Source organism: Myotis lucifugus, unplaced genomic scaffold, assembly GCF_000147115.1.
Source record: "Myotis lucifugus unplaced genomic scaffold, Myoluc2.0 scaffold_54, whole genome shotgun sequence".
NCBI classification, from domain to species: domain Eukaryota; kingdom Metazoa; phylum Chordata; class Mammalia; order Chiroptera; family Vespertilionidae; genus Myotis; species Myotis lucifugus.
In genome coordinates, this window is record NW_005871102.1 from 5,454,768 (window position 1) to 5,477,347 (window position 22,580).

The 22,580-nt window shown below is 53.1% G+C and overlaps 1 protein-coding gene across 1 annotated transcript in view; it reads left to right on the forward strand.

The window, feature by feature from the left end:
* Positions 1–12,477, forward strand: part of KIAA1614 (KIAA1614 ortholog) — a 27,503-nt gene extending 15,026 nt beyond the window's left edge. Inside the window, 7 exon segments of the mRNA XM_023753931.1 lie at positions 1–304; positions 307–564; positions 2,350–2,476; positions 4,155–4,410; positions 7,349–7,476; positions 8,158–8,342; positions 11,308–12,477. Of these exon segments, the coding sequence (XP_023609699.1) occupies positions 1–304; positions 307–564; positions 2,350–2,476; positions 4,155–4,410; positions 7,349–7,476; positions 8,158–8,342; positions 11,308–11,501 (1,452 nt within the window). The 3' untranslated portion in view covers positions 11,502–12,477.
* Positions 12,478–22,580: the final 10,103 nt, after the last annotated feature.

A 22,580-nucleotide genomic window follows, 5' to 3' on the forward strand; every position in this document is an offset into this window, starting at 1 on the left:
GGGCCCCAGGAGGAGTTGCGACCAGGAAACCACTGGGCTCCCTCTGTGGATTCCTCGGCTCTGTGCCGGAAGGTGTGTGCCCCGGCCTCCTTCGTGAAGCTGGCACCCTTGGGGCCAGGCAGACAAGACCAGGTTATAGGAAGCCACCAACCTCTGGAAACCATCCCCCTGCAACAGAGCCATGCAGAGCCCTCTGCCCCACACCAGGCCCAGCAGCCAACGGTTTCCCTTTCCTCGGAAGGCTGGGTGCCAACTCCTCCTTCTTCCAGGAAAACCACTTCACCTGGGCCTCACAGGAAGGCACCCGCAGGCCTGGTGACCGGGGAGAATCTGCTGGCACCCGCCGGGCTCCTTTAGGAAGTGTAGTTCCCAGGACCTGTGAGCTCGGTCCCCCACAGACACAGCCCCGCAGCCACCACGGTGGGCACCCACTGCTGGGCCTCCCCACCAACAACTGCAACAACAGTGTGCCTGGGTCCTCGGGGGGCGCCGTCCTCGAGGGCAGGGTGGAGAAGGGCACGAGCAGCCAGGAGCCCGAGGCACCCCTGGAGAACTGCAGAGGTGGTAAGGTGGCCCCAGTCTGGGGCAGTCCCAGAGCTGAGGCCAAGTCTGTGGTCTCACACATCCTTCTCTTACTGCTCGTCTTCATAGGTTACATGGCCACACACCATTCCTAGCAGCCCCGTGGAGCCCCCTGATCAATGGCAGGTGTCAGGGAAGCTAGCGGGGTCTGTGGGCTGGGTGCAGGGTTCAACGTCAGCCTGGAGGCGGGTTAACAACTCCCCTGAGGAGGCAGAGCATGGGAAAGTGGTGCTGAAGCCTCTGACCTCTGGGAATCCTGAGGGGTGTATAGAAGGTCCAAGCTAAGTGGCTGCTGGTGGCCTGGGCTGCAAGGAAATTGTACCATCAGCAGAGCTAGGAGAGGCAGCAGCTCTAGGATTTACCATTTGCTTAGAGTCGTAAGTGCTAAAATGCCCCTTCAGTGTCTTCATTTCATTCATTCAGTATTGTTTGAGCACCTGTTACATGCCAGGCACTGTTCTAGACACTGAGGGGAATAAATGCAATAAGTGAATTAATTCAGCAGCAGTCCTGCCCTTAAGACCTTCCGTGGCCAGGCACAGACATGCTGTCCAGAGCAGCGATCGCCAACCGGTGGTCCGCAGACCACTGGTGGTCCGTGAGGTCTGAAAGGTTGGCAACCGCTGGTCCAGAGGACACAGTGACCAGCAGGCAAAGCTCTTACAGGGAATGCTGGGGTTGCTCTCTGGCACCTGAGCCCCCCCAGACCCCCAGCCCTGCTGGGCAGACTGGTGTGTTTCAGCAGGCAAAGGATGTAGGATATCACCTCTGCCCTTGGAAGGGGTCCACATAATGTGGGCAAATCCTGGGCATCAGCAGCCTTAGCTCTGATCCCTGATGTTGTGAGCTAAGGTGAGCACCTCAGCCACTTACTTTTAGGCAGGAGTCACACGCCCACCCCACACAGCCTGCTTTAATGTGCCCACAGCTCTGGCAGCCCTGGGGCTGGGCTGGCTCAGGAGGGATCGAGAGCTTGGACACAGTGGAGAAGGAGAGGGCAGACAGACGACAGGCCATACTGACCTTACTGAGGATGTGGTGCCAAGACTCTCCCACCCTGTGTGCTGGCCACCCCGCCCCTGCACACAGACATACACTTTCCCTCTCCCTCCCTTGCTCACATGAACCTGGAGGAAGCAGGCCCCTCCTTGAACTAAGGTGTGGTTTCCTTCCCTGGTGGGCTCTAGGCTGGCTGCCCTTAACCACTTCCTGTGGATCTTCTATTCTGAGAGCTGCTGACCTTTTTGGGCAGCCGACCTTCACCTCCTTGGGGCCTGGAGCAGAGGCCCAGGTGAGGCTCCTCTTCTCATTAGCCAGGAGGTCCTGGGCATGTCACTGAACCCCTTTACACTCCAGGCCCCTCCACTGTAATCTGAGGGTAATAATAGAACCTGTCTCCTAGGAACCCATGAAATAATCTCTGGGGAGGGTTTAACTCATTGCCCAGCACATTCCAGATGCCTCAGGAGCTCTCAACTATGTCTCTTGATATAGGAGGGACATGACTTACCACAAGCAGTCCCTTCATTTAACAGGCATTTATTAATCAGCTACTGTGCACTAGTATTGTGCTGGGGGAAATGGGGTAACAGCAGTAAATCAGGCCCTGTCCCTGTTTTGTGGGTCTCACCACTGCTTCTCTCCAGCTTTCTCCGGCTCTCCTGCCTCTGGGTTGGGACTGTCCCCTCCCCTGTGGGATGGGTCAGTGACATGGGAGGGATGCTGTGGTTGTTGCAGGAGGAATCCATGACTTTCTCACCCCCGCAGGTGTTGGCACCGTCAGCTCCATGGGTGTCACCTTCTCCCTGGCCTTAGAGGAGCCAGAGTCCAGCCAGGAACCAGAGGAAGGCCTGCAGAAGACAGAGTCAAGTTCTGAAGGGCTTGTGTCATCCCAGTGAGTGACAGGAGCAAGAGTGAGCCCTGCCCATAGGAGGTGGGGGGTGGGAGGTGCCAAGTGAAGAAAGAGCCCCCCTGGAGTGGTAGCATGACTGACCTCACTGCTCCCAAGTCCTTGGAGGGTTCCCAGACTTACATCTAACCATGGCACCCCAATGCTTCTCTCCCAAACATTTCCAACCTAATGTGCTTGATTATTTATTCACCAAACATTCATTGAATGGCCTCAAGCTCCAGGTGCTGTGCTAGGCACAGCTGGCCAGCCAGTCTCAGCCCTCAAGGTGCCCCAGGTTGGGACAGCCTGTCTGAGAGGACTTGTTCCTCGCTCTGGGCTTGGAGACAACTAGATGCTGAGGAAAGAGCTCAGCATTCACATTGCCATTCTCTCTTTAGCGTGATGTCTGAGTCCTTGTTCTGGGGAGCCATCCTCTAGCCAGGGCCACCTCTTCTCTGCTATGCATCATTCATGGTGACATATGACCCAAGGCTTCACGTGCCACTGAAAGCCAAGTATCCATCTCCAGCCCTCTGTGCTCCCCAACGCCACACCTGTGCATCCAGTTTCCCCTGACATGTCCACCAGGGTGTCCGAGAGCCTTGCTGAATTGTTGATCGCTCCGACCAAAACCGCTTCCCCCAGGGCCTCTTCCCTGCGAACACAGAACCACTCCACAGTGCTCACACCCAGATCTGGGCATCCTCTTAGCTGCCCCATTTTTCTTCTTTCCGACTCCAACCCACTGGCCGGTCCTCTCCAGCCCCAGGCCCACCCGTGTTGCATTTCTCCTGGTCTAAGCTGCCTTCTTTCTGTGCAACTCTAACAGCCCTGCTGCTCTCTGCCTTCCCTCTTGCCCCCTCTAGTTCCTTCTCCACACAATAGTCAAAGGTAGCTTTTGAAAACTTTAATTCAGTGATGTCATTTCTCTTACTTAAAACCCATCATGTTTTTCCTTTAGCTTGGAGTAGAATTCCAACCTCTTACCTGGGTTTATGTGTTCAGTGGAATCTGCCCGTCTGACCTCACCTGCTTCTTGTCCCTTGCTCATGATGATATCCACGTCCTAATGGCCTGACCCCGCTGTGTTCTTGAATGCACCGAGCCCCTTCCTGCCCTCGAGCTTTGTTGCCAGCTTTTTTCTCCCTGGAGCTCTCATTTCTGGGCTTGGGGGGACTGACTTCTTGCCATTCAACTTTCAGTTTAAAGGTCATCTCCTCAGAGAGGCCTTCCCTGGCCACCCTGTCTCTCTCTGCTTCACCCTACTCAGCAGTCGCTGATGGTATCTCTCCTTTGTTTCCTAGTCTGCTGTTTATAAGCTCCAAGAGTCAGAACCTTGTCTGTCTGCTTATCACTCTCACTTACCCAGGCTATTTGCCACATGTCCCAGTGCCTACGAGAGGCCTAGAAGAGGTTCTTTGGAAATAGTGAATGAGCAAATGAATGAACGAATGATCGGGTAAACCCACTGTTGAATGTGATGCCAAGGGTCCTGTCTGAGCTGCCCTTTCTAAAAGCTACCGTGCAGGATTCCACTCAGCTTTCTTTCTGCAGCCTGGCTGTCTCTTCCTCCACAAGGCGTGGTGCTGGCTCATCTGGGGCCCACAGAACCCTAAGGAGAAGCCCACCCTCGCTTCCACAGCCCTCTCCCCCCAACCTCATGTCCACCCTTGCATTTCAGAGACCTACCAGGGGTCAGTGCAGGACCTGGCCCACCCTCAGCTGCCCCTTCTGACAGGAACAAGAAAGCCAGCAGCAGCATCACCACCCTGGGGCTGAAAAAGTTCTTCTTGGCCTTGGGCCAGGGCACACGGCCCAAGTTGGGCAAGTCCCGCAGCTGCAGTGTGGAGCAGCTGCAGCCCCCTGCACCTGGTCCGGCCTCACACACCAGCACCCCCAAAGTGAAGAGAGCCCCATCGTTACAATCCCTGCATCGGGTGAGTCCGAAGGGCCCAGACAGGGGCTGTGTGAGGCAGGTGGTGGTGTAGGCACCATTGGAACAAAAGGTGAAAGGAGAAATGAAGTGCTGAGGAGGCAAAGGTGGAGAAGAGGAGGCTCCTGCCTCCCCACAGTTGATCTCTGAGACTTGGGTCCCCAGGACACAGTACGGTAGCAGCATCCCCCTGCCCACCCCCCAACACACACACCGGCTTTCCAGTATGGACTCATCCTAGATGCCTTCCTCTTCCCCTCCTTCAACTCTCACTGCTGCCAAGACCTGGAGTCTACTGCCTGGTCATTCTAGAACCTTCTTCATGGCCACAGTGACCCTTAGTCTAGCATAAATCACTTCCTGGATACCTCCAGGGCCTCCAGACTGGCATTCCTGCCTGTCTTTCTCCACTGGCTTCCAGAGTGGTCCTTCTGCTATGCAAATCTGGCTTGCCATGCCCTCACTTCATACAGGCCATTGGTCCCTTACCACTCTCAGGATAAAGCTCAGGTCACTTGACAATGCCAAAGGGTTTCTGCAATCTGACTGCTTTCATCTCCCATCACTCTCCTTCTAACACTCATCCCAGTTGTCCTTGACCTTGAAGTTCTGTCATGAAGGCCACACACTGTCTGACTTTCAGCCTTCATGTTTCTGTTCTCCCGCCTTCTCTACCTGCTAATGTCTCCTCATCCAAGGATACTTCAGCCATTGCATCTTCCTACCCTTCCTTGCTCTGTATTTTTATCTCATTCTGGGCTACCCTCCTTGGTGGAACTTGCACATAGTATTTTAATTGATTTTTGTTTGTCTCCCCTCACTGGAGTGTGACTTCTTTGAGGGAACACCATTGATCTTTATATTCCCAATATTCAGTACAATGGTGAATATAGTAGACATAATGCACAGTGAGTGAGTGAGTGGATGCAGGGCAGGCTGCTGAATTGTCCCTCCCCGTATGCTGGAGGGTAAACCAATAGCAGCTCACTGAGTCAGCTTTGTTTCTGAAAACCCTGTTCTGTCCCAGGTGTTTCCAGTATTATGTTTGTTCTTCTAGTCTCTGCTCCCCTCCCTGGGCGGAAGGAAGCAGGTGATTGTGGTTTGCCGTACTGGAGCCTTTTATTTTCAGACTGAATGAAAATTGCATTTCAGTCTGGCTCCAGGAACACTACCTGGTACGTGGTTGGCATTCAGTATTTGCTGGATGAATGAATGGAAGGCAAAAACAGAAACAAAACAGCCTTATATAAGCTGGGAAGAGGACCCGAGAGTGACACCATGCTCCAGGAATTCACTTTCCCCATGAAGTTAGATCTGTGCCCTGTATATCTGAGCCAGGGCACCTGGTGTGTTGCCCTCAGAGCTCTGGCTTCTGTGAAGCCCTCTAGGGAAGTGACAGTGATGTTAGTGTAATAGAGGTGTTGTCAGCAATCTAAGCCGAGTGGGAAGGGAGAGAGCAAGCTGGTGAGAAAGGGCGGACTGAGGAGTAGAAAGAAATGTACAAGAACTGGAAAAAGAGGATAAAAGAAGAACCCTTCCTCACCCAGAACTGTTCATGACATAGCTCAGGGCGAGCGACTTCCTGTTAGACTGTTGTGCCGCCAGGTGTGGGGTGACAGGGTGGGTGGATGCTGCAGCAGCTTGGTTTCCGTTTTGCCCTCCTGAGTGGGCAGCGGCCTGTTCTCTCACCTGCCCCCTCCTGATGCTCCCACAGCCTCCACTGGCTGTGGCTCTTTCCCTTTACACCTGCATCTGGAAGGCTCTCCTCAGGAAATTCCTGCTTGTCCTTCAGGTCTGAGTTAACATGACTTCTCCCAGGAAGCCTCGTTGAACTCTGATATAAATCAGCTCCAAATCCCCCCCCTTCTATTTCTTGATAATATGCCTTATTTCTCTAGAGCATGGATTCCAAATGTAATACATGTCTGTAACATTTGTTTTAAAGTCTGCTCCTCCCTACCATTCCTACCCCCTACCTTCCGAATGGGCTCCTCACTGGGTCGATTTCTAGAACACAGATCAGATTTTGTAACTCTTCAGATGAGCATCACTCAGGGGCTCTCTAGCAGGCCATACGAGGTCCTTCCAGGGCTGGCCCCTTGCTCCAGTCCACCTCCCATCACCTCTGCAGCCTCGCCACCAGTCCATGAGTATGACCCAGAACCGACCATGTTTTCCCTCGTCCCTCCATGTCTTCGTACCTGCTGTTTCTTCTGCCTGGAGGACTCTGCCCCTGTATTCACCTCACGAGTTCCTGCCTCAAGCCTCACTCAGGGATCAGCTCCTCTAACTGTCCCCAGGCCTCCTAAGCCAAACGAAGTCTCTTTCCGCTCCCCTGCACATCGTCTGCACTTTCAACCGAGCACTTCCTACTGCATTTAGGGCCTTTAACTGACCTGTGCCCACCCCACACCCACCACTGGGGGAAGTCCTCAAGGGACTTTGTCTTTCCCATCTTTTTGTTCACGATGGTTTAAGGTGCACACTTAGATTAAAAATTTTGAATGTAACTGATCATAAAAGGGATATACTAAAGAATTGCAAAAATAAATAAATAAATAAAAGCAGTGAAAGAAAAAAGAATCGCAAAAACACTATTTAACATTTTAACTCTAAAGTTGTGTTTGTTACTCTATAATTAATTTGATTTTACTTTTTTTTTCTTACAAGAAAATTAGATTTTCTTAAGTGGTGTGGTAATTAGTGTCTTAGTACTACATTGTTATTTCAGCCAAGAAAACCCAAAACCTAGAAGCTTCAGATCATATCACCTGTGTAGACCCACCTACTTGAGTAAATTATGGTGCAGCCGCTTGAAGTAGTGACAAAAGCTCCTCCTGTTACTTTGAAAGAGGCCCTCAGGTTCATGGTTGGGGCCAAGTCTCTGCCATCCCCTGGCCAGGCGGCTTTTCTCACCTGCAATATTGGACCTTTACCTCTAGGTGTCACCCTCTCACCAACATCGGAAAGCTGCCTCCTTTCAGAATCTCTATTCTCTGCTGAGTGGCAAGGTGGACCGGTCCAGCCTGTACCTGGTAGGGGAGCCAGGGGACCACAGTGAACCTGGCAGGTAAAAGTGGGCAAGTGGTCTGGAGGACAAACTAAGAATGGACAATGGAACAATAAGCTTAACTTCTTGCCTCAGCAGCATGGCCCTGCAGCATGGCCCTGAATGGGATCCCATTAAGAGAAAGGGAGGCCAGTTCTCTGAGGTGTGCAGTTGAGCCTTGAGAAGGTGTGGGGTGCTGAAAGGGGTGGAGTTGGGAGGTTTGGTTCCTCCATCTCTCTGCTGTCTGCTCCATCTCTCTGCTGTCTGATGACATCTTGAAGTCAGAATGTCCAGAGACCTTCCTTAGCTCAGCTAAAGATCAAATTAAAGATCCAGAGACAGAGACCTCAAAAGAGGCCCTTGACCTGTGACCCTCTAGGTTAGCTGCTCTTACCTAGAGTTTCATGGGGGGACTTCAGGGTGTCCGTTAACTCCTGGAAATTTTATATAAAATTACAGCTTTCATCAGGTTCTGAGAGAAGTCTCTGTACCTGAAAAGGTTAAAAACTTTGCTCATGGGCTGGGGCTTCTGGTGCAGCAGCAGGCTGGGGAGCTTCAGACGGGGGTGCCAATCTCGGCCCTAGCAGGCTTTTCATGCTGGAGCCCCAGCCGTCAGTGGAGAGGCAAGTCTTCTTTAAGCCAAGGGGCTGGAGCCCAGTGCCAGCCCTCGTTGCCCTCACTCTGTCTCCGGTGTCCATGCAGGTTAGCCAAGGCCCCGCCCCGGCGTGCGCTCAGCGTGGAGGATGTGGGTGCCCCCAGCCTGGCCCGCACAGTGGGCCACGTGGTGGAGGTGTTCCCAGACGGCACCAGCCAGCTGCAGCTGCAACGCTCCCCAGAGGGCACGTTTGGCTTCTGTGTGGCCTCCGGGAATGGGCGCCGGGACTCAGGTACGCTCCCTCCGCTTTCTGGGCCCCACAGCCCCGGGACCTTAGCAAACCACACTGGTGATCAGAGTTTTTTCCTGGTCTTTGGCTGAGCAGTGGAGCTCTGGGCTCAGAGAACCTCTTATCAAAAGGACTAGAGTTCTCCCCACAGGGGCTCTTTCTGAAGAGTCAAGGTATGGGCTGCTGGGGGCGGGGGGAGTAGCTATTGGCAGGCCTGACCCCACTGCCCCTCTGCTGTCTGATGACATTCTTAAAACCAGAATCTTGAAGGCCAGCTATTCCCTGGGGAGCCAGAGGGAGACTGTTTGTGCTTGCCAGTTCTCAGAGGCAGTCCTTTGATGTGGCCGACGTGTTTAAATGGTTCCCTCCTCCGGCTGCTGAGTGTGTCTGGGCACGCGGAATGTGCCTGCCTGTCTGTGCATCCAGGCCCCTCCCTCAGAGCTGGCTCCCGAGGTTAGGTTCTCAGGCATCCTGGCTCCCAGACCCTGGCGGAGTCAGAAGGAGCATTCAGTGGCGTACGGAGAAAAGTGCCTGGCGCTTTTCTTCACTTTCCTCCTCAGAAAGAGAATGTATTTGGGGAGCAGAATTCCAGATGGGGACTGGCATCATCTGTCAGTGTGAGATCATACACAACCAAGCATGTACTCGGCCCCCCATACTCCCCAAAAGTCCTTTTAGGATCCTCTGCAGGCAGTGGGATCCCCTCCCCCATCACCTGTCATGGAGTTCTGATGGGCAGGGGTCTGTAATCACCAAGGGCTCCTCGGGCTCTGCCCTGGCCCACTCTCCCAGGCTCCCTCACCTGGATGGTGAGACCTCTTCCCTGTCCTGCCCAGGTGGTGTCCTGCCTCTACTGCTGCAGCTAGCCGTCGGATGTCACAGAGATCCCAATGTATGCGGAACAGGGCCGCCTGGCCACACGCCGTCCTCCCGCAGCCAAGAGGCCTTTTTCCTGGGCCTCAGCGGCTCTGTGGGCTGGGGTTGGTTTGCAATCCTTCCTAAAGAGTCAAGATGCTGGTGCTAACTTGCTGGCTACCACATCCGGTTCTATACAAGCATGAGAGAATAGCAGGCTTTGTCTTCTGCTTCTAATGCAACATAAGGAGCATACATCCTTAGCAAAGGCCGTGTCCAGCAGCCAATAAATGCCTACAAAGCAGTCTCTCTGTCATATTTTTGTCATGACTTTCAGTTGTAAAACCTACCCCAGAGTCTCCCCCAAATGGCTGGCGTGACATCAGTGTCTGGTCTGTCTCTGGCTGCATTCTTTTGGGTTTTCTCAACACTCCCCACCTCACATCCTGCTGTATAGCAGCCATTTCTACAGGCTCCACCCCTCCCCATTTTACCTGCCTTTTTCCAACATGCAGACAGGCCAGCAAGCAGTTCAAACACCCAGATGGCAGAGGTAGAAGACAGGGCCTGTGAGAGAGAAGCCTGTGCGATCAAGATGACAGATGTACCTTGCTGCGGGGAGACAGCCTCTCAGGAAAGGCTAAGGGTGACTGAGAAGCACCGAAAGGGACTCCCCACCTCAGCCCAGGGACAGGGAACTTGACAAAAAATCGGATTTGCTAAACCCAGAGCTACAAATCCTCAGGTGCCTCAGAGGAGATTTCAATGTACATTCAAACCCAAATTCCACAGGGTGGGCTCTGGAAAGCTTGACTGTTGGGGCCAGAGTTGGGCCGCATGGATCAGAGAGATGAGTTCCCACTGGTCCGAGATGTGTTAAATGGCTTTAGGTCAGAGACTGAGAAACAGGGCAAGTTGCCCTTTCATGTCCCTTCTAAGGAAGCTGGTTCCAGGAAGAGGAGGTGGGGAGTGATGCACAGGCAGCTGTTCAGTGTAGAGAGAGCCAGCTGAGCCTGGGCTGGCAGCAGGGAGGGCGCTGAGGCCTCGCAAAGTCCCCCCCAACACCCCCCTCCCCCCATGAATTCTGCCGGTGTCAATCATCCCCTGCGGCCCCCCAGTGACCTGGGCTGGTGCCCTCAGACACCTGTGTTCACCAGATTTCCCTGGAAGAGCCTGCTCCTCCTCTAACCTCTTAGGTGGAAGCAGCTGAAGGGGTTTGAAAGGTTTTCAGCAGAAGTTTTGGTGAGAGGGGAACCCTCTCCTGTGTGGCCAGGAGAGGCGAGTGTCACCGGCCTATCCAGCCCTGAGGCCCCACAGAGCCTGTCCCACCAACGTGGGTTCCCCGAGTCAGACCCAGGGGAGGAGTGGGTTCTCCCAGGGCTCCTGATGCACTTTGGAGACCTCGGAATGGTCACACTGGCCAGGCAGGGCCTCTCAGGGGCGGTGGGGGTGGGGGGGGGGTGAAGAAGGGAAAAGGGAGCCACCATGTCTTTAAATATGGGGGTAGGATTTTTATGTTTCTGGGCCTTTGTCCAGAGGCCTCCGAGTTCCAAGTGAGGACCATACCCGAGGAAGACTGAGGCCAGGGCTAGCCCTAGACTATACCAGGAAGCAAGCCAGGCTTGGACTGGACCTCAGCTACTTCAGCGATGCCTTCCCCCCACTCCGGCGACTTGAGGGCAGCAATGGAGTTTGTTTGTGAGTGCCATTTAGCACTGTGCCGGACACGTCGTAGGTCATTTTCCTAATTTTTAAACATTATTTTCCTATTCTACAATCAAAGCTCATCTCAGAAAAAGCTAAGATTAGCTCATTCACACTGGGGTATATGTGAACCATTACAGCTGAAAGCATTATTTGCACTAGGGCATTTTAAAAGAGGAGATGGAGAAATGAAGTTATACCATATCTATATATGAAGTAGTTGTGATTTTGAGTGGGAAGAATGAGGGTGTGTGTGTGTGCGCGCGTGTGTGTGCACGCGAGCAGAAGTGCCCTGTATGAGCACCTGCCCCTGCCCCTCTCCCCCCACAAAACAGCACCCACCTGGTCAGCATGCCAGAGATGCATGTCTTTCATTTCACTTGTTAAGTTCTCCTGTTTTCCTTTGCAGGCTTCTACGTGCAGGAGATGGCTGATGCAAGTACGGCCAAGCTGTACTCGGGGCTGCTGGGGGTGGGGGATGAGATCCTGGAGGTGAACGGGGCCAAGGTTGCAGGGCTGGGATTGGCTCACATTGAGGAGCTCCTGACCCATGCAGAGAGCTTGTCACTCCGTGTGCTGAGGCAGAGGCCCATCCCACGGTGACTCAGAGGTGCTCTGGGCCTCAATGTCACTCCCTCAGAAGCCATGAAGCGCCCTGGGGGGAGGGGTGACTGGGAATGCACTGCACAAAGCTACTTGGGAGAGGGAAGGAGCCTACTTGGATAGTTTGTTTAAGGATGTAATTTGTGCAAAGCAAGGAGAAGAAAATATGGGTGCCCGGGCCTGTGGTGGTGTCAACAGCTTCCTGCACCTTTGTTGGCAGGGGGAGGAAAGAGATTCATTGAATCATTCAGTTGGTCCCCGAGCATCGCCTCACCTTCAGGTCCCATCCCACTCCTTGTCAAGGGCTCCTGCAGCTTCCAACACTCCCGAACCAAAGACAGTGCTGGGCCATATCGGCCTGGAGCCTGCCTCTTCCCATCTCGTTCTCCCAGCTCCCATTTCACACCTTTGCTCTTTTTCCAGAAATGGGAAAAGTGTCCTCGAGTAACAGCCTTGTAGCCATTGACCCCAAATCAAAAATTGGAACATGTGGTCTGGTGTGAAAACATCTAGGAGATGTGATCTGGTAGCCTGAATATTACGAATATTTTGTAATATCTAAGATAGAGGAGGGAAAAAAGGAACCTGAGACCAGTTTCAGGGAGGTGCAGCTGTGGCCAGTGAGACTGGCCAGATCAGCCCCATCCCCACTGCCCTTCCTCTGCCCCTGCCTCTGCCCAGAGCAAGGCTGGAGCTACCGGAGCCACCTGGCCAGGAAGGCCTCTGCCTTCCTTCTGTTGAGCTTGGACACTGGGCCGCAGCTAGGGCCACGCAATCCTCAGCCACAAGCTCTCTGTCCAGACTCCCTGACAGCAGCTCTGGATAGGCCAACCCGCAGGGAGAAGGCCAGGCACAGGCCCGGAGGATGGGCTGTCCCACCTGGTCACTCCCCTCCTCTAGGACTGAACACTGCCCAAAGGGTTAGTGGGTGGCCATGTGTCCGTTTTAATTTATTAAAAGCCAAAGCTGAAGCTTCTATCCTGAGTTGCTATCTTTTGGGCTGCACACTCGCTCGCTCGCTTGACCTTTTATAGCCGTCAGCAGAGGTTTGGGTGGGGGAGGAGAAGGGAGGACAAGGGCACCGTGGTGGCCTGTGTTGGGCATGCCAGAGGGGAAGGCTGGGGAGGCACCTGGGGTTGGGGTGACAGTGTAGAGACAGAAATCTCCAGGGTCAGTCCTAGGGCTGGGAGAGGATCCCTGGCAAAGCACGTTTATGAGCAGGAGATGGAATGAAGCTAAGGGGCCTTGAATAGGTGCAACTGGCTGTTTTAGAACTTGGCCGGGTGCAGACTGTGGTTAAAAACAAACACAGTTAAAATGAGTGTTAAGCAGCTTTCAGGGAGCAAAGTCACTGAAGGAGGCATGGGGCCTAAGAGGAAGGTGATGAGGAGAGGAGGCAGCAATCCTGTGGAGTGTGAGTACTCTCCCATTCTAGGGTATTATGCACAGGAGCCAGTTAATACCCCTCCTTACTGCCCCTGGTGGTTAGGGGGTGAAGGGGACTCCCAGAGCCTCACACAGGGCAGGATGGGGAGGCTGGGCTGACCTGCAGTAGGAGATGAAGGAAGAATGGGAAGGCTCTAGCAGGTGAGCAGAGGGGCCAAAGGAATAAGTACTTGGGTCTTTGGGGTGTGAAGAGGGACTGGGACACCTCACAGACCAACCTGGGGCCCCCAAAATATAGAAATGGCCCCACATAACAGGAACCACAGGCATGGGGAAACCCTGGTGGCTCCTATACGCCAATTCCTGGCCTTTACATGTTGACCCAAGAAGTATACTTTCCAAAAAGGACTCCTCGTGGTTAGCAGGGCCCAAATTCATAATCGAACCTAGCAGCCATTGTTTGCCGAGGCCTGTCTTGCACACTGCATGTCAGAGAAAAGCCACAGACTGAGGTGCCAAGCTTCCTGCATTGTGGTCTTGAAGTCTGAGCCAAATCTGGAATCTTATTTCAACCAATGGACTGAGACTTGCCCTGTCCAATCAGAACTGCACAGTTGTAGCCTCATTTGTATATTTGTTGACCAATCAGAGTAGCTCCATAATAACCAATCAGAACACATAATTCTGACCAATCAGGACAGTGCTATCTGGACCAATCAGGCTGTGCAAACTTGGATTCCTCATTTGCATAGAAATGAGGGGAAGGGGGACGAAGTAAAGAGGAGGAAGAACTGGAGAGGCACTTGGGACTGTGTGAAGTCGCCGTGCCTTGCTCTAATTCCAAGAAGGTACAGCGTGCCAGGGCCATGTCTTGTCTAGGTGGGAGGGGACTTTGGCTCCTCCAGGTGTCATTCTGACCTTTCCCATCTCTGCTGCCTAGGGTCCGGCCTGGTATCGCCCACAGGACCACCAGAACCCTCACTTAGAACTAGGAGCCGGGCCGTGTGCCAGGCAGGAGCTCAGGTTGATGAGAAAGACGGGCTCTACCTCAAGCTGCCAGAATCTAGGAAAGAAGCTCAACCCTTACCACAAGGCCAGGTGTGTGCAGCAAGGGAAGCTGGCACCTGGGGACGTGGGGTAAGGAGCCTGGGAGTGGTCAGGGATCACCTGGGGAGGGAGGCCTGTGAGGAGGTGCGCCACACAAGGTTCTGTAAAATGAGTGGGAACTAACAAGAAGGGGAAGGGAAAGGACGGTGTGGCACCGAAAATGAATGACGTGCACAGGTGTGGCTGTTTCCTGTGCCTCACCTATTCCCCACCCCACCACGAGGCAGTTCATGGTACTCTGTGTGTCCAGACCTCGATTCACACCAGGCACCGAAAGTGGCACCAACTTTGGCCTCATACAAGTCAATATCCTTAGAGCAAGTTCAGACGCCACTAGCAAGAAGCCTGGCGGTCCTGGGCAGGCTGCGCCCCCACTGACGCCTGTTTTAACTTGCTTTTGGGGGGCATCTTCCCTAGGCAGGCGGGGCCTGCACCAGGTAGGTGCCCTGGGGGGTGGGGACCAAGGTCTGTTGCGGGCCAGTGACTGCAACGTCCTGCACCCACCTGCCCTGGCTCCAGTCGCCCGCACCCTCCACAAGAGGCTACTTGGCTCCCATGTGGGTGTCCCTGCAAAGTCAGGACAGCGGCCGCCGTGGTCCTGCGGGTCTAGGCTCTGCACCATCCCAAGCACTCGGCCACTCGGGAGGTATGGGCCTCACTGGCCCTGCAGCCCTGGTCTTGGCGCCCTGCCACCCCCCGCTGCTGCCTCCAGTCCCGGTCCCTCGTCTGCGAAGGCAGAGATGGGCCCCGGGTACAGCACAGACAGAGCCCGAAGTCCGGTGCACCCCATCCTCTACATGCAAGACATTTTGCTGGGAGGAAGGCACCCTGATTTTGCCCTCGAGGATCTCACGGGGAAGGAGGGCCAGAGGGCCAGAGTCTGGGAATTTCACGGTGACCGAGTCCCACTAAAAGCTGGTGGTGACGTGGGGTGCGGGATGGGGACCTGGTGCGGGCGGCGTCCCGAGGTCTCATGCATGAGGGAGGAACTGCAGGTGCGGCTGGAATTTGGGAAATCAAGGTTAACCTGGGAATTCAGGCTGTGCAGTCGCTGCGCTGTGCCCTCCGCAAATATTCCAGAGCTCTGCTGCGGACATTACGAACACAGTGCAGAAACCTTAGGGCAGTTTTGCGAGGAGGGACCCCTTATCTCCAGGCTACAACTAGGAGCTGGAAACTCAGAGGATAAATTAGCAAATAATTAGAGGCAGGACTTGAACCCGGTCCTCTAACTCCCAGCCTGCGTCCATCCGCCCTCCCGGAATTCGCCGCACGGGGAGTCCCGCCTAGGATCCTCCTGGGCCGCACAGGCTGCGGGGAGAGCAGCGGACACGACCGGCTCTGATGGCCCCGGTCTCACCGCTCTGCCGCCGCCGCTGGCCTTTGAGAAGGTCAGTGTAGGGGCTTGGCTTCGGTTTTCCTGCAGGGAAATGGGATTGGCGTCCCCACCCCTCCGCCGCTGAGGGAAGGAAGGACGGACAGTTCACTCGGGAGGCACAAAAGCAGTCTTGTGGGTGGACACCAGCATTTTAGAAAAAAGTGCCTCCCACAGGCAAGAGTAGGTTTTGTTTGGGAAGCGGTTCTTCCAGGTGTGCGCCCTGAGTTGTCATTTAGTGTTGTTACTGGCCCTGCTCTGGAGGTGGGGGGTGGGATGGCGTCGAGGCAGTCTGGTCCCTCCGTCTGGCCCCTCTGCTTCCTGGGGTTGTGAGCTGCCAAAGCCTTCCGGGCCAGGTGCTGGTCGAGGGTGCTTGGCCCTGGGAAGGAGGCATCCTTGATGGTACATCCCTGTGGCCCAGAGGAGGCCCCTATCCCAGGGCTGGAGTGCAATATGACTGGACTTCCTGGTTCTCCAAACTGGCCTCCGGGCAGCGGGATCCCCGATTCCCATGTGAGTATTTATTTATTGGCAGGAGTTTGGGCTATTGGTTCCCCGATCCAGGCATGCGCCAACTCCACATATTCTTTCACCCACCCCATTGCTTCGCTTATCTGTGTCTTTGCTGGAATGCCCTTCCCCTTGTCCACCCAGGGACTCCCTGGCAGCCTTCAAAGGTGCTGCCCTGAGAAGCATTCCCTGACACCGGGGTGCTGGCCTTGGCCCCTCCTCCGAGCTCCCATAGAATCTGGTACCAAGGCTCTTTGTTGTGGCTCTTTTAACATAGACTTGCTTGTTTATCCTGCTAAACTTACCTGGCAACAACTGGACATCCCTGGTCCATCTGCCCAACCCATTTCCTACCCAAATCCCCAGGCTGGTTCTGGAGCTATTTGCTGGACACCCTCCCCTCCCCCTTCCCATCCTCTGTGAAGTTTCCATCTTTCCCTGTAGAGCCAGAGCACCTGCTTAGAAATGGCGGCAGCCTTCCTTGGCAAGAAGCTGTGCCCAGCTCTCTCAGGCTGCAGGTCTGACCCGGTGGGAGTGCTGGGCCCCCAGAAGGGGCTGCTGGGATTGGCTCTGACATCTGCCTGTGGAGCCAGGCCTTCAGAGCTGCCCTGCCAGGCCTGGAGGGTCTCCCGGGCTCTCCTGTGGATGCCGGGCCGCCTGCCGGGCCTGCCTTTGTCTTGCCCTGCTGCATCTGGGCTTAGGCAGGGGCTCCTTGCAGTGTGGAGCTGCCCTTAGGGGTCTGGCTGGGTGCCGGGCACTGGGGAGAGACCTGCCCTGCCCTTGGGAAGCCCATATCCCCAGGGGGAGTCAGCTACAGCTGTGGAAAGAGACAGACCAGTGTGCCAAGGGCTACAATGGAAGCGCCAGGCAGGAGCCGCACTCTACCTGGTGAGCAGAAACTCTTCCCAGAAAAGCCAGCCCCAGGCTCACCAGCCTCCATCAGCTCTGGTGTTATCTCAGGAACAAGGAATGTTGGCAGGCACGGGAGCTCACAGCAGCATCCAGATGCCACAACTTTGATTCTCATCCTGGGCTCCTCAGACTGAGTCTCCAGGCTTTTCTGAGTTTATACAATGAGAACGACTCACTCACTTCTTGCACACATTTCCAGACACATAAAAGCTCCAAAATACAGGGGTGGGCAAAGGTAGGTTTACAGTTGCACTGTAACATTCTTTTTAGTTAATAAAGCTATTGTAATACTCATATCCTGCATGTCTTTTTCCACATGAACTGTAAACCTACTTTTGCCTAACCCTGTATTTTATCAAGGCTGACCTGCCTTGACCAGGTTTCTTAAACTCCACTGTGGGCTTAGAGGGTTTGAGATGTGGTCAAATCCATGGCGAGGATGCCATGCTTTATCTTGGGCACGGCTAGGAGTTCAGTGCTTTAATCCACCGCGGACTTGTACCACAGCTCTTTTGCTCTCTCTTCCTCTCCTTAGCCATCCTCCACCATTTCTCTGGTTAGAAAGACAGCTTAGTGAGACATCTGCTTGCCACCACTGAAATGGCGTCTTCTTTCTTTTAAGGGAGGCTATGTAATGGGTTCCCGCTGTAGCACTTACTACTTGTGTCCTCAGGCAAATTTCTTTTCATTGCTCCATGGCTCTGCCTTCAGGTGTAAGATGGGCCTCAATAGTATTTCGAGGGGTGGGGGGGGGGGGGGGAATAGGCTGTGAGAATTAAACCCAGTATTTTGCTCCCCATTGGGTCCTTAATGCCTTGGTCAAAGACCTGCCTGGCACATCAGATCAAATGTTGGCTATAGAAATAATTGATATTTTTGTAATGAAATACATTTTAGAAATTTGCCCCTAGGATAGTTGATGACCCTTTCCCAAAGGCTGACCAGTCTTCATGTGAACTTCTGTGAGTGGAGACAGAAAGCAGAGAGGGTTTGGGAGGAAGGAAAGAGGGAAAGAGGAAACACCGCCACAGAGGGCAGGTTTGGGAGGACACGCCCAAGTCCAGGGAGGCTTCTAGAGCCGTCACCCCCACTCTGAGAGGTGCATTGGTGGGGACATTTCGCTTAGATTCTGCCTGTGTCTGCACCAAACAGGAGCCACAGCTAAGGTTCTGGGTGTCGGCACCGTGGGGAGGGGCGGGGGTCCTGTTCCCGACAACTGACACCCCGGAGATGCCAAGGATGAAGGTGTATCGCTTTCACGTGGACAAGTCTCCCTTTCCTGTGTGTGCCGTTTTTTGCCTCAGGTCTTGCCTTTTAACATTTCCAACATTAGTTTTATGTAAGACTGGCCAGTGGGGACCTTTTGAATGACAGCTGCACAGCAGATTCATGAGTAGATTCACTTCCCTTGTCCACGCCACAGTCCACATTACCTCATGGTGGGGGGCGGGGTGGGGGGTGGGGGGTGATCTGCTTTCATTAGGGAATACATATACCATTTCCTTTCTAAATCTCTTCCTCCTCAAATGTGAACCATAACAGAATCAGCACTCACTTCTTCAGCAAGGCCGGTTAGTGTGTTGACTTGCCTTTCCTCCCCTAAGCTGGCTGTTACAGTGTTAGGGGAAATCAAGCCAGGACTTGGGAAGTACGGAGGAGCCAATTTTTGTGCCAGGCACAGGGGCATAGTAAGTGGCTCTGCCTCTCACCAGCTGTGTGACCTTGAGAAATTACTTGTCTCTCCGTTTCCTCGCCTTCAGATTTGAGATAATATTAGATGTGTAAACTTCATCGTTTCACGCAGCCATTTTAAGTATTATATGTTAATACGGACAAAGTCCTTGGAAGAGTGCCTGGCACACCATAGGTGCTCATTTAAAGAACGAGGGTGATGAGAGCAAGTGGGTTGAAGATCCCTGCCCTCAGCGAGCTTATGTAGCCTCCTCCTGAGGGCAGGCTCCTCCATCTGCAGATCCGATGGCCAGTATTGTTCGCTGATATTCACTGAGGGGAGAAGTAAAGAACTAACTTCCTTTTGTGTTCTAGTCTCTCTGCCCCCCTCTCCCCCGCCCGATTCCTAGTCCCAACTGAAACTCTTGTGCTGTAAATATTCTGAATACATAGTATAGTTATTTTGGGACTTGAGAATCCATATAACTAGTTCAACCAGACAGAGCACAACTTAGCTTTCTCTGGCCCAGAAATTCAGATCTTCCAGCAGCTAGACCTTTCGTATGCACATGTCCGTGTTTATTAACGGGGGCAGAAGGAAGGGAAGAAGCCATGCTTAGGTATGAAAAGAATAAAAACAAAAACCAACCAAACTTTTAGAAAAACAACCCAGGACAAAGCTCGCGTTCTCTCCATTTCCTTTTAATACTGAATAGCATTCTTTATACAGTTGTACATGATTTCAAGTGCAGGAGAAAGAAACATTACTGATAGACTTTGGGGTGTAAAAGTATCACTTTAAAAGATGGCTAGTTGAGGTTTTATTTGACACAAGTATTTAAAAAAAATTTTCAAGTTTATAGTGTCGTCAAATCTTGTTTAATGTTAGGATTACAACGAAGGCTGTGGAAGGTATTTTGTTTTGCAGGGAGCGTTCACTGTAGCCCGACCTCCCAATGCAGCAGTGGTGGCTCTCACGCTGGAGTGGGGCTCTGAGCCTCCTGGGGGGCTTGCTAAACGCGGCTGCTGGCCCCACCCAGGCTGGGATTCAGCAGGTCAGGGTGGGGCCTGCGCACCGGTATTTCTAGCAAGTTCCAGAGGATGCTGCATCCTTGGTCCCACAGCACACCTGGAGACCCACCGTGTAGAGAGAGAAGCGAGCGCTCTCTCCCTGTGGCGAGGGCTGTAAACATCTGGCACCAGGGCTCCGGCGCTCTCCGTGGGGGTCGGGGACAGAGGAAGTCACCCAGGTGTTCTCAGTTTTAATCCTTGATCTCACTTTAGTTTGTACCTTCTAGTTACTGAACATTAAAATGCTATCAGGTTATTTATCCTTGCGAGAAAAATAGACGGTTAGTCCTGCTGAGCACTGCCATGGATTACATTCTATTTTTAAATTACACAAATTTCTAATAACAAGTGAGCTGGGGAAGGCATATTTCCACTTACAGAAAATGAATCCACAATCACCTACAGCTCGCTCTCTCTGGCCCTTCCCTGTTTCCAGACTATTCCCTGGGCACTCTCCCAGCCTGGTCAGTTAGGACACAATCACATGGCATTTACGAGCAGTTCCGGTAACTTATTAGCGACACCTTTCCGAGGACACCTGGCTGGCCTCTCCTCACCCCACACAGACGGCAGGACACTCCATTTTCCTGAGGATGAGGACGTCTGCCTCTCCCAGAGCAGACCTTAATGCAGAGTCGAAACTGCCACTCAGTAGTGGGTCTCAGCTAACCCTACTTTCTACAGAGCAGGAAAGAGCCACCTTGAACTTGGCCCTACCCCAGGGGTGACAGGAAGCTTAACTGGAGTGCAGCACTGGCTGCTGCCGGGGCCGGGGGGAGCTTTGGTCAGAGAATAAGGATGCTGGGTGGTCTTAATCCAAAACCCCCTGAATAATCAAGTGGCTTCTAGGTTTGAAAACTCAACCTAGAAGAAACGGTAAAATACACTTTCTCACGAGGGTCTGGCTGCAATTGGCAAACCCGGTCCATGAAATGTCCATGTGAAAGCCAAGCAGTGGGGCAGGACACGGGGCCATCTAGGCACAGCTCCATGGCACAGCCTCGGGCAAGGGCAAAGGTCACGTCAGAAGGAAAACAGCACCAACGTGTGAGTTTATCTCAGAAGGAAACAAGTTCTTTCTCTTTCTTCCTCACCTCCCCAAATATCTGTATCAGTAAAGACACTATGACATAGAGAGCTCCCATACAATGTATATGTAGGTGGCACAACATGACGGAGGTGCTTCGGTGTTTGTCCAACGGCAAACGACATCAAACAGCTGGGGTGACACGACAGGTTACTACCAGCCTACGTTAAGTCACATCGCCGAGGTCAGCTCGTCCCAGGTGTGTGGCCCCTGGGCCACGTCCAAGATGCAACGTACCAAATGACCCTCGTGTCTGTTGGGGGAGCTGTAACTGTTTCAACTTTGAAACAAGGAGACTGAACTAAGTGGTCAAGTCCACTGAGCCTCTTAGAGACACTAACCCCAGAAGTCAGCTGGTTTGAAGTTTCCACCCCAGCACCAGGCTTCAGTCCCAGAGGGTCACAGCAGGGCTGGCCTCGTCTGTTCCAGTCTGAAGGGCTGTTCTCTACTCTTTCGATTTCTGGACTGGACCCTGACAGCAGTCTCCCAGCGAGCAGAACTGACCTTGGTTAGGGAAGGCGCAGAGGGATTGAGGGGCTGTGAGAATCCTTTGCTTTCTCCTCTCTGTTCTTGATGGACAAAGAACACTCTTTAAGGGAAAAAAAATTCTTAAAAATATCTGGGAGGAAAAGAAATGCCAGCGAGAGGAAGACAGAGGGAGAATTAAAGGTAGTTAGAACCTCAGCTTTCTACATGGTCCGAATGTTGTGTTAACAAATTTGTCCTGCAGTTTATAAGGGAAAGCTGAACAGTTCAAAATCTACAGTTGGAAAGCAACTCATATCTATCATTCAGCACTTAGATCTTCCAGCTATGAATTCTCTGGAAAGGTACCGGGCTCACTTTACAGCCAGGAAAATTACCAGAAGAAAAATCCTGGCTCTGCTACCTTCCCATACAGAAGGTACAGCACTTAACAGACAGATTTCGGTTGGAGTTAGACCGGATTTCTCTTCACAGCCCTTAATCTCACGAGGTGAGAAAGAGGGGAAGTTGCCAAGCCGTTGGCTCCCAGACCCATCAGTCTGTTTAACTCTGGCTAAAAGCAGAGAATGATGGGCAAGTTACCAAGTTTCTCCCCCTCGGGCTCTGGCATGAAGATGCTCATGTAACACACAACTGCAGCACACAGCGGCACACAGGGAACACGGCGACTGTTCACAGTCCCCACAAAGACGAGATCAAAGGTTAGACTGAAAACTAACCGTGACTTGAGTTTGCAGTTGGGTTCCTACCACGGCGGACTGTCTCAGTGGTTCACTCCCAAGCCAGCTGATTAGTAAGATGTTCTTCCCATAAATGTAAACTGAGCCTTCTCTGTGACCTATCACATTCTGCCAGTTCTCCAGATGGTGGGCATGGGGTGAAGCGTGAAGACTGAGGGAGGAGAGCCCACCTTGCCTCAGGATGGGAGTCTAGCCTAACCATAACCTAAGCCCTGGCTTGTTCTCTCTCTCTCTCTTTTTAAAATAAATGTTTATTGATTTCAGCCCTAGCTGGTTTGGCTCAGTGGACAGACAGAGCATCAGCCTGCAGACTGAAAGGTCCCGGGTTCGATTCCCACTCAGGGCACATACACTGTATAATTTTTATTGATTTCAGAGAGGAAGGGAGAGGGAGAGATAAAAACATCAATGATGAGAGAGAATCATTGATCAGCTGCCTCTTGCATGCCCACTACTGGGGATCAAGCCCACAACCTGGGCACGTGCCCTTGACTGGAATTGAATCCAGGACCCTTCAGTCCGCAGGCTAACGCTCTATCTACTGAGCCAAACCAGCTAGGGCCTGGCTTGCTCTCTTGGAGTGCTAGTTTGGAATCTGGGTAGGGGGCCTGACCACTCATCTGTAGGGACCGCCCAGTCTGGGCACAACAGGCTCAGACCCAGGATCAAGCTAGTGAGGCCAGAGTGATGCCTGGGGCAGAGCCAGCTCTGAGGCCACACTACGAGGCCGGCTG